General features: G+C 49.5%; 1 protein-coding gene across 1 annotated transcript in view; it reads right to left on the reverse strand.

The window, feature by feature from the left end:
- Positions 1-3102: 3102 nt before the first annotated feature.
- The window catches only part of peak1 (pseudopodium-enriched atypical kinase 1), a gene marked incomplete at its 5' end in the record, with an annotated part of 26902 nt that continues 17860 nt past the window's right edge, over positions 3103-12144 (reverse strand). Inside the window, 2 exons of the mRNA XM_080002897.1 lie at positions 3103-8087; positions 9704-10509. Coding sequence (XP_079859023.1) covers positions 6717-8087; positions 9704-10509 — 2177 coding nt within the window. The 3' untranslated portion in view covers positions 3103-6716. The remainder of the gene's footprint in view (positions 8088-9703; positions 10510-12144) is intronic.

Consider the following 12144-nt stretch of genomic DNA (forward strand, 5'->3'; position numbering starts at 1 on the left):
TGAACGTTCCCAGCATTTCGAGGCCACTCTCAGCACCTTTATGAGGCCAGAAATGGCAACTTTCTGGGTCTGAACCAACGGCCCGGTTTGAGCCTGTAATGAAGGAGCATTTGAGGAGGGTTAAAAAAAAAGGGGTACAAGGACCATTATTTGAGCGAGCAAATCCAAAATGAATGCACATCGCCGGCCGCACAGGAAAACAGCAGATGCTGCTGTCGATCGGATCCACAGAGGTAAGTACTCTGCCGCCATCAGGGACGGTACACCTGACAAAAACCGCACTGAGCCGGCGTCCGTCGCCACGCATGGAGTAAACTGTGACACAAACGTTGGTGTCTCCATCGAGGGGCATTTTGTGGGTTTTGCTGATGTCCGTGACACAACTGGAAAAGGACTGTGTGACACCTTCACAAAACACCTAGAAAAACTAAAAAGTAAACATCTCTGGCTGTCGCGGCCGGTCGCACGACAACGGAAGCGACATGGGGGCGTACCGGAGAGAGCGCCGGACACAAACAACAAGGCCCCCGTGGGAGCCACACCCTCCTCCGCGCGGCCGGCGAGCTTCCTTCCGACTTCTCCAGACGCCGAACCTGCTCAGCTCCTCCGCGCAACGGTGGGAGACCATGCGGGAGCAGGCAGGGATGAGCGTCAGGAATCTGTCGACAAACCCCATGGGAGCGCAGAAACGGACGGTGCGGAGGCCCTCCGGTGCCAAACGCCTCAATTGGTGGAAGACCCCCGGCCGCGCGTACCGCGACTGCCCCGGAGAAAAAGGAGGTCGAGGCCGTGTCCACATCTCATTCCCTGAGAAACGAGGACGTGGTGTTTCATGACGCGTGTCATTATTTGGTATAATATGTTATTATATGTACCAAATACACAGCAGGTCAGCAAACTCCCGCAGGATCACTGCAAAGAGGAACTGGCGGAGTGTGAGACTCTGCCACAGTACAGGCCTCATAGCAGCACAGACGGACGCCCGGGAGATGACCGATCGAGGATCTGCCGGTTGGCGCGAAACCGCCGGAAGAGAGACAACGTTAGACAACGCGATAGCTCCACCATGAAGGAAGAGGAGAAACACAGTCCACCGCAGGAGCACGACTCGCCCGGGGGGGTCCTTCTCGCCACCTGTTGATACAGCACTTAGTAGCCTCAATGACCGATTCACCCAGACGGAACATTTATTTGCTCTGGAGGGGTTCTTGTATTCAGTAGATAACATGAAAAATAAGTGCAGGATGCAACACCTCAGCTGCAGGATCATGGAGATCAAAACAGGAGATGTTGATGGCGAGCTCCTGGACGCGGCGATAAGAGCCGCAGTGAAAGCCTTCCACGGCAGCATTTCTACCCCAACAGAGACGCGGGAATACGCCGTACATACGAGGAAAAACCTCCTTGATCTATATCGCAACCTGAGCGTTGCGCTCTGTCCGCCTGCGACCGCGGCACTGCGAGGAGAGGGGCTCCACTGATCTTAAACCCCTCGAGACTTACCTGAGGTCTACCACGTGTCAGCGGCGGCTGTCAGATCTTGCGGTTATGTCAAAATGTCAGAAGAACGCTCGACATGGGGGACCTGATAACGGCATTCGCAAATGATAAAGCCCGGAAGGTGAAAATTAACATCTATATGCGCGCGCGCACACACACACACACACAGTAAGTAATGTTTCTAATTATCCATTGAGATCTCCGGCTCCCTCTTCCTCTTCCTCTTCTCTCTCCGTGTTGTTCCAACACAGAATGACGTCAGCATCCAGAACCTCCATGACCCTCCAGCCTCCCCACCGACCTGCTGCCTGTGACCTGGGTGAGTGCTTAGCATCCCTGCACCCCGTCTTTAAATCCCGACCCCCCTCCTCCATTTTCCATCTCTTAAGACCGATGTCACTGTACGCAAACGAGTTAAATCGTTTCAGTAGATGAGACAGGGCAATCGCTGAGAATAGCTGCCGTTTGTCGTTACCCTCTCTTCAGATCTGTACTGGGTTGTCAAAGTAAGCCTGGCACAGATCACCAATCAGGCAACAAAGCTGGAGAGAGCATAAATCTGAAGCGCGCGCACGCACGCACACACACACACACACACACACACACACACACACACGCTTTAAGATCTCATTCTCTAATAGATTTGATCAATGTTTTAATCGGTTATGGCCAATATGAGTTGTATTCTTCAGCTTCGATAACATAGTTGAGATGTACATGATTCCCCAAAAACACAGATATGTGTGATATGTTTGGAATGTGCAGAACGTTTTGAACGTGAGCAGAAATGATGCTGGAACACGAATGAGCTGTTAAAAGTCTGGGCGTTTATGAATGAATGACAATTTATTAAAAAATTTATTCATCAGTGTGGTAAATAGGTGCCACATGCACATTTAAAGATGGGATAATATTAAATGAGAAAAGTCGATCTCCAGGAGAATGGATATTTGAAAGCAATACAGAATGCCTGAGAACCAAGCTGCCTTATATTCCATTATATTTAGAATTGTCGCCTGGTGCCTGAATTTTGTGTTTTCCTTTACACAAATAAAGACATTTCCACCCTGAATTGATGCAGAAAAGGCACAAACTGGTGGATAAAAACTCACCAGAGTGCAGGAAAAAAAGTGCTTTGACACTCAACATTTCCGACAGAAGAAGGTGCAGAGGACGGGAGGAGATGGCGACCGATGATCCGCTGTGGCGAAGAAGATTTTACATTGATCTTGAGAGGGAGAAAAACATCTCAATTTGCAGGTTTGATCGCCCGTACCCGCCAGGAAAACATGACCAGCATCCTCAAAGTGAACAAAATATAAACCTTCCGCACAAGGAAAGACTCCTTGGTAAATAGGGAGAAAAACAGGATTCATCTTAAAGCAACGGCGTGTTTAGCCCCATAGCTGTACATAACGCAATGCATCAATAAAGCACATTATAGTCACTAATAACAATCGAAAGTCTTGATTACTCTTCTAGTTTAGTATTTCGCGTGAGAACCAGATGAGACTAAATGTTCATTTTACAACACTTCAGGTTTCCCCCGACACACATTTCGATCCACCAGAAATAACGCAGACCACACGGCACATGTTTATATAAAAACATACATTTATTGTTCTGTTACTGTTGGTTAACTTGATCAACATTAAATGGATGTTGGCCAGGAGATAAACACACACACACACACACACACACACGCGCGCGCACACACACACACACACACACACGCACACGCACACGCACACGCGAAGCCCCGCTCGTCCTGTTCAGTGGCGATTACGACGATATGGAAAAAGAAAACTGCAAAAGTTTCTCACTGTCGACGAACGGCGTGGTTTTTTTTTCGGTGGTGCGTTCAAGAGCCACGCTTCCTTCCGCACGGCTGCTATACCCCGAGTGGTTCGACTTTCAGATCTACAAGAGGGTTAAAAATACTGTACATAGCTATGCGTGTCAGCGCTCTTTCGCCCCCAAAATGTTCGTCACACGTTTATCTCTTGTGCAGGACCAAACCTGTTCTATTCTCCCAAAACTCCGAGGACCGAGGAGAGTCAAGTAAACCGTTTAAAACTGACATTTCATATATAGTCTCTCTGGCATAGAGGTGCTCTGTACTTGATAAAATAGAGTGTGGGTTAAAATAGATAGAGATGCTTTACATATTTATCTATATTTATATTCATATATGTATAAAGGCTTGAAACCTCTACTTACACAAACAGCCACCAGTGCTGTGGACACACAACCCTCCCACGCAGCCACAAAATCACACTTGCTTTGTCTCAGTTCGCTGCTCACAGCCCCTTGTTGTACATCCGATAACATATCTGCAGTTTCAAACAAACAAAAGGTAAAAGACGGCAGAGGACAAGAGGCCGATAATGCCAAAAATAAAGCCGACAAAAAATAAAACCAAAGCCGCCTAAAACTGGTTAGTAAAAATAGGAAGTGAAATGGTGAATACAAAACCAAACAGGAGTAAATGAAACATATTAGTAGAAGCTGAGAGTTGTGGTTCATTCATTTTGAAAACACAATGTCCAAGAGACAAAAAAAAAGTCCAAGACGATCCAATTGTATCCGAGCGATGAACTTCTCACCTTTCACTTCACACCTAAATTGTCGAGTGTTTTTTCTGGGAAGGGTGTCTGGTATGACGGTTGGAAATCACAGCGTTCTCAAACGCTGTGGGGTGTGGCGTGTCGCAGAAAGAGGAAGGGGAAAAACCCAAAACCCGACACAGACCGCCAATGGAGGGGACGGGGTGGAGCGGATTGGGGCAGGGTGGGGTGGAGTGGGGCAGGGTGGGGTGGAGTGGGGCGGAGCGGAGTGGAGTGGCAGCAGAGGCCGTGGCTCTCAGCGGTCGGGTCGTTTTTTTCCCCACTCGTAAGGCTGCGGACGTTGAGTTGAGTGTAGTGGTTGGACCAGGACCAAGAGCAGGACCAGCGGAGCTGAGCATCTTCCAGGGGGGTTTGGTTCCGCACATGGATCCTCTGTGTCTCTGGGTTTTTTTTTTCGAGGCTCGTGCCGACAGACCCAGACAGTCCAACGGGTCCAAAGCAAAAGGTTGGGGACGCGTGCCTGGGTGCTGGAGTACCAGGGGAACTACGGCGTCGTCACTGAATGTGCAAATGGTTGTCGTCCCCCCAATGGATGAGAACCCAAAATGGTAGAGTCCCTGCGGGATCCACCTCGCACTGAATTTAAACATCTACAATGGTGAGAGTCCCGTTTCTTGACGTGCCTGTAGTTTTATGTGCCACAACAAACGAAATGGGAGTCGAGGGGGTTAGTAAAAGGCTGCACAACGTAACACAACGTACACCTACGTTCTTAGGTAAGAAACAAAAAAAAACCTCAACTATTAATTGCACATATTCCAGCGAGAAACCAAACCCCCGGACGAGCGCCCACCCCCCGGGAAGGTCCGTTCCGTCGTGAGTTTAAAAGTACAAGGGTCGACAAAAGCGCGTGAGACCTGGCAACCGGCGCGATCCGACCCTGAAACGAGCGTCCAGGCCACGGGGCGGTGAAGCAGGGCACTGGGAGCAGGACGTGGAGGGACGTCACCGGGACCCAACACCAGTGCTGGTGCGGAGGGCGCAGACAGAATCCCATCCGGTGACATTCAATTCTAACTTTGCGGTCGTGACCTTTTGACACACGACGAGTATCTGCTGCTGTTCGCTGCCCGGACCCCCTCGGCCCCCCGGGGAGCCTCAGGCATCCGGGTTGTTCTCGTGACCTTTTTTTTTTTTCCTCCTCAAAAAAACAAAAACAAAACGCTATTTCACATTCTCTGTGAGTATCAATATCAATTCGCTTGGGACATGCTTTATGGGGGTTTCACGAGAACGACCCATGTTGGTAAATCGGTGGGTGTGTGTTCTTACCATCTGGTGACCGGTCATTTCTCTTTAGTTTCAATAAATCAAAGTAAACTAACACAACCAGGACTGTCTTTGTGAAACCGTGTGCGTGTTGGAACCGGACACCTTCTTTGGTTAGATTGTCGTCCTGTCGAGTATTTAAAGAGGAAAGCGAGTAATGGTCTCCCCTTTATAAAGTGTCGAGATGTAAGATGTCATCCCATACCGCGTCGAGGACCAAGATGTGGAGCTTTCACGCCTCTGAACGTGTAACAGGATCCCACCTCATCGGTTATTCTTCAATAAGCGATTCGACCGGTCGGTAAAACAATTTCCGAAGTAAAAGTGAGCAAACGATAAGCTGCTTCACTGTACAAGTCAGTGTAAAATAGTCTCTTTATTGATATTTGATGGCCTACATTTGGTAAAAACAACTGGTAATCGCAGCCTATGGTACAAATGTCTTGGTTATTACTTTAAGGAACGTTTGAATCAAGTTGAATTCAAACTCATAACAAAATTTGCGATCTGTCAATTGGGACCGTGAGTCTTTGTCTCTTAAATCTCCTTCATGTCGAACTCTCTCCCTTCATTTGCAATGGGATGTAGGATCCGTGTAGAATCAAATCATGTTTAAATACAGCATTATGTGTTCGTGCCGATGGGCCAAACGGAGAGGGGCGTTAAAAAAAAACAAAAAAAGAAAAATTTTAATCTCCACGAGAAATCAGGACACAGACACGTCCGTTCAAACGTCTGGGGAAACCCCGTCTCCAGAAACGCGGATTATCAGGAGAAAGCCACTAATCAACCTGACTATTCATCATTAATCCACACAAGTCCGTACTGCAACGTGGCTTTGGGCGTTTTGAATCGCCCCTTTACTGCGTACGGTCAAAACTCTTAGCTTCCTCCAGGGGGCGGGGGTTTGATCGGGCATTGATCGGCAGCTGCAACACATGCAAGACCTGTGCAGACAAAGAAACCAGACTTCCACGAGAATAAGTCGTTGCAAAAACATTACAACTACTGCATGTACTGGCTAGTGTGTTTTAACTAAATTCAAGGATGCAATTATGAGATTCCTAACCGTCAATCTGCTGGAAATGGAAGGCTTTGATTTATTTTCTTGTTGAAATGTTATGGTTTAGTCGAAGAGAAAGCCTGTTTACTACTTTTGCAGAGTTTGACAACTTGTTCCCACGGAAAGAAAACTACTGAAAATACAGAAGCGAAGATCTGTGATTGGACTGGCACTGCCACACACCGTCACAGTGAGGCTTAAGCCTCCATCCGCAGAAGGAGGTGGATCTGTTGCCATAGTGACGGAGTCGGAGGAGCTCAGAGCAGCTGGGACTGAGCGAGGTGCAGGGCGGGGGCGGGGGCGAGGTGCGTGTGGATTTGGGGAGGGTGCGCCGGCGGGGCCTGGCCGTGGGACAGGGGCAGCGGCTGCTGCAGGATGTGCACCACGCGGCTCAGCGTGTCCGTGGTGGCGAAGGCCAGATACTGGCAGCACAGCCAGTCCTCTAGGCTCACGCCGCTGCCCGTGTCCAGCGAGCGCTCGGCAAACTTGATCATCATCAGCGTCCTCTTCAGGTCCAGCCAGTTCTGCAGCGTGGTCTCCCGCTGGCTGCTGCTGGCCGCCGACGTGGGGCCCGCGCTGCTGCACCCGAGCGCCTGGAACAGGTCCTCCCGAGGCCCCCACAGGAGGCACTGCAGGCAGGCCCGGGCCTCCGCCATGCGGATCCTCTCCGAGGGGTTGACGGTGAGCAGCAGGCTGGCCAGCTGCTGCAGGCCCTGCGAGTAGAGGGAGCGTGCGGGCAGCGGTGGCAGGTCGGCCCAGGTGTACTCCCGCTCCTTCAGCTCGGGCGTCTCCTCGAAGGGGTTCGGCCGATGCAGCATCTCGTAGATGAGGATCCCGGTCTGGAACTCGTCACACTTGCGGTACTGCGTGGCCGTGATGATCTCAGGCGCCAGGCGTGACTGGTCGCGCAGCGTGCCGGGGTCGGCCGCCATCAGACGGCTCTTCTGCTTGGCTTGGGAGAAGTTGCTGATGATGAGGCGGGCGGGGCAGGTGGCGTTGGCGGCTGCGGAGCCGGGCCCGCTGGAGCCGCCGCCGTTGCCGTTGTTGTTGGGCTCCGCCAACTCCAGGTTCCACGGGTTCCCCGGCTGGCAGTGGACCAGCAGTAGGTTCTCCAGCCGCAGGTCGCAGTGCGTGACGTGGTAGGGCTTCATGTGCTCCAGACCGGAGCAGAGCTGCAGCAGCAGGAGGCAGACCTGACGCTCGTACAGATCCGGGTTCCGGGCGTGTCTGGAAACGCCCTCGCGGACAAAGTCGGCCACCGTCTGGAACGGAACCTCGCGGGTGATCACCACAACGCGGCTCCGCAAATGTCCCGTCGCATTCGACGTCGAAGGCATCTCGTCGGTTTTTCCGTTCGCAGCGGAGGCCGCGTTGTCCGCCTTGATCTCTTTTCCTTCAAATTTTTGTCCGTCTCCTACTTCCTCCTCATCTCCCTGGTTGCCGTTTTCCCCCTCCTCCTCCTCTTCGTCGTCCTCCTCCGTCTCCTCCCAGGGCAGCAGGCGGGCGGGAACGTCCGCCAGGAAGTGCCCGCAGTCCTGCTGGATGTTGAAGTGCACGGCCAGGCTCTGCCTCACCGCCAGGCTGTGGAAGAACTGCTGCTGGGTCTCCTTCACTTTGCTCCGACAAATCTGGGGGGAGAAGAGGGATCCATGGAGAGGGGGAGAAAGAGGGAGAGAGCGAGCGATAGCAGGAGAAAAGGGAAAGAGAGTCAACGTTTTGGTCAGGTACGGTTCTTTGTTCAGATTGAAGCCATTTTCCCTTGAGACCCAGGGCTGTTGGACACAGTGAGACAGGCTGTCGCTGCTGCTGCTGCTGCTGTTATTCAGTGTTTTCTGGACTGCAGCGATGCCTCCGCAGCTCTAGGTCTCTCCACTTTCATAAGCCTCAGATACATCTACTGAATGGTCAATTATAGCCAAAAACACAGGTATGGTTGACAAAAAAAAAAAAAAATCAATAAAGATCTGGTATTACCAAGAGCGTGCGTGTCTAGGGGATGTTAGCTCATGCATTTAGCCTCAGACCTTGTTGCTATGGTTTCCTGCAAATCAGGCTCTAACTAAGCCATCGAGCTGCACGCAAATTGTGTGTTCTCCATGGACCAGAGGCCGTGAGGGGTATTCACGTTATTTGTTTTCCTTCTTCATTTGTGTAATATGTTTTTAAACAATAACTGATCATGATGACCTTCTCACAATGATTGTCATTTCCCACCTTAAATTCACGATCAGCATTTTCCTAGACGAATACAATCTGCATCTTCAAAAATAAATTAATTGTGTGGAAACTGAGGACTATATGAATCCGTGGGTTATAAATACTTGTCGAGTGTTATTTAAAAAAAAATACTCCTTCAATATGCCTGAGAAACAACCTTACTGATGAGCAATTCAGGCAGCCGGGCCAACAACTAGGGCAGATGGAACTAGGAAAACTCAAATTGGGGAGCTTGGGTTCTGTGTATTGCTCTGGATGTTTTTTATTTATGGCTGCTTATTGTGGGGAAAAAAAAACCCTTCTCTGGAGCCCTCTGTAAAAATGAAGGCAGAGCTTTGAAGTCGTCCAAAGGGCAGAAAGTTCCACGTGAATAATTCAACTTCTATCCAACTTTGTTTTTTTGTGTGTAGCTTCAGAACTTTTTCGATAGGCCGTGCAGAGGCAATTTTCCCTTCTTTTTTTTTTTTTACCTGTATAAATTTTTTACCTAATGCTTAAGTAATTCAGCAAATAAATATGTACAATAATCGAACATCTTCAAATTACAATTTTAAAAAACACGGCTTTAAAAGTTTACAAACAATTAATTAGTCCAACTTCTGAAAGAAGCTCCTCATTAATAATGAGTTGTTTCTTGGTAATATTTATATGCCTAAAAATATATAATGTTTTTAGGCCAGGCCAAATCGGATAGCGCCAAGTGGGTGACAAACAAGCATAGGAGTTTTTCTGATAATAAAGAATAATAAGTGGTTGAGATGAAAGGCTTGACAATTTATAATTCTTAAAATATTAAAAGAGATGAGAGAATGTTAGAATTTAAAGAAGTAAATTCATATGTGTGTGTCATATGTAAATATGAGATGTACGGAGTTAGAGAAATAACAAAAGAATAAATTAATAATAATATTTAGAAAAATGTTTGCCTTTATCTAAAATAAAGACAAAAGTTAACTAGTGATATGGCTGAACAAACTACTTGACCGATAAGCAATATCCAAAAAACGAATATGGGACTGTCTCTCACCTTGATGGCGTAGTTGACCTGCGGGTCCTTGGCGTAGGAGGCGGTGCAGTACACGGCGTCCCCCGCTTCACAGCAGGGCTTCCCGGTGGTCAGCCTGAAGTGGGACCAGCTGTCGGTGCCGAAGCGCAGGTGGTCCTTCTGGCCGGCCATGAAGCGGTCCTCACACTTTGAGGCCAGCTTCCTCAGAGTATCGGTGTGGAGTCCCCGGATCCTCCCCACCACCTCCTCCCAGCTGTCCATACCCCTGTACAGAGCGGGCCTTTGGCTCTTGGAGGCCGCCCCTCCTCCGCCACCCACGGCCGCGCCTCGGCCTGTAGTCCGGGCCCTTCCGGCCAGAGACTCCGTGCTCCTGCAGCCCCTCTTCTCTTTGCCCGGCGTGGCGTTGGGCGCTGTGGTGGGTTGGGACACCAGGCAGGTCAGGCTGTTGGCCGCCCACCCCTTGCCGGAGGTCGGGGCCGCGGCCGGCCTCTCCAGGGAATCCCCGCTCTCCTGGTCCTGGGCTCGGTGGGGCTCGGAGCTCAGGGAGGAGTTCTGGCTGGCCGTCTCCCAGGTGGTGTCCAAGTCGTAGAGGGGGTTGGCTACACTCAGGTTGGTGCCTCCGGGTTTGGCCTCCGCCCGAGGTTTCTTGCCCACCAGGTTGGGTTCTGTAAGGGAGCGCGGGACGACCTTTTTGGGCAGAGGGGGAGGCGTGGCCTTAGGCACTGGTTGCTCAGATAAGCCGTCCAGGTCAATCGAGGCCAGGGTGTCGTTTGAAGCCTTGATATTGCGTGGCTGTTTCAGTGGGATCATGTTGGCTCTGGATTGACCTGCGGGAGAGAAGATGATCAAAGGATGTTTAGTCTCCAGATACTGCCATTTAAAGTTCTAACCTACCTAGAGGTGGTTGCAGTTGGGAAATATCAACACAGTAGGAGAATCAAGAAAAGAAAAACAAGATGGGACTTTCTGGTCATAACATCAGATCCACCGCTGCATTTAATCTCACTCCAAATCACACTGTTCAAAATTCATAGCAGGTGAGAAGAGCAAATATAACGAGTGCAGCTCAAAGCAATCAGTCCTCCTACGACCGCAGCTCTTCCCACAAATGAGAGGCACTTGTTTCTCACTCATATCCTGAGCACACACGCCTACTGGCCACACTCCTCCAATGAGCCGGCCAAGGGCGAGAGGATGAAGTAGGGCTCGGTACTGCGGCACATGGGGGAGCGCACGGCCCTCTGGGAAACCACGAGCCAGAGGCAGGGACAGCCGGCCACATCATCTGCCTATCTGCAGGGCTTAGAGAGCAGGCATGGACGCTGATCCTGTCAGTGGAATGGAGAGCTCTTTCTCCCCCTCAGGGGGTGATGATAGACATCCCCCGAAGCAAAGGGAGAGCTAGGGCATGGAGGGTTGTCTGACACGATTAACTGGACACACCATTCCCGCTGTTTGTGTGATTAGAATAAAATAGCCCCGTTGGTCTCAACCCAGAATAATCACATAAGGACACAGACAATCCTTTATTGCATGGACTCGTTGGCAGCCCAAGTCCATCGCAGGAGGATTCCTCAATTTCTCTGAAGATTGCGATATGAGGCTGGCGACCGCTTGCAAGACTATCCTGTTCAAAGCCACATCTGCCAAATTAGTTCTTATTTCCCAGAGGTAGAACAAGCTGCTGCTGGAGTCGGTACTAATGATCAAGCCTCTGACTTCCCCCAGTACAAATGGAAAACCACACGGCATCATTGAAATTCGAAGAGCGTTTCTCCACTAAATGAGTCTGATTAACTCCTGCTCACACGTGGGCCACATAGCCGTCCTCTTTAAGCGTCTTAGGAGACACAAGTTGGGATGAAGTAAATGAGTCTCGCTAATCCGCCCTAGTATGCATGTGTTTGTATGTTTTCCTCGACCAATCTTTGGTAATCCGTCAAAAGAAAACAAGCTTTTTGCTCGTCCGGCTGCGGGATCTTCCACAACAGTCCCGATCTTATGACTTAATGTGTTACATAAGAGACTCCCGCTTGCAAAACATTACGCTGTGTTCTTTGTAATGTCTAGATCTGTTTAAAGGGACGTTTGGGAACAGAAATAAGCAGAAAAAAATGTGGTTCCAGAAAACACTTGTAGTTATCAATGCACTTAAATAAATAGGATAAAAAAAATGCAAAAGGCAAAGAAAATGGATTAAAATGTCTCAAAAATGATTCCCAGAAAGCTGAATTATTCTCCAATTGCAAATGCATTGGTCAACTTGGTCACATTCATTTTCAAAGATGCTTTTAATACTACTGTACAATTTATAGAACACAATCTGGTTTATCTACAACTGTAAAGTATATAGATTTTTCTCTGTTGACTCGTCTGTTTATTGTTTTCAACGGGTTAAAAAATATCAAAAACCTCAAAACTCATCTGCGCTCTGTGCGGCGCTCCCCTCTGGCTCACCGCAT

Source organism: Zeus faber (genome assembly GCF_960531495.2).
Source record: "Zeus faber genome assembly, chromosome: 6".
NCBI classification, from domain to species: domain Eukaryota; kingdom Metazoa; phylum Chordata; class Actinopteri; order Zeiformes; family Zeidae; genus Zeus; species Zeus faber.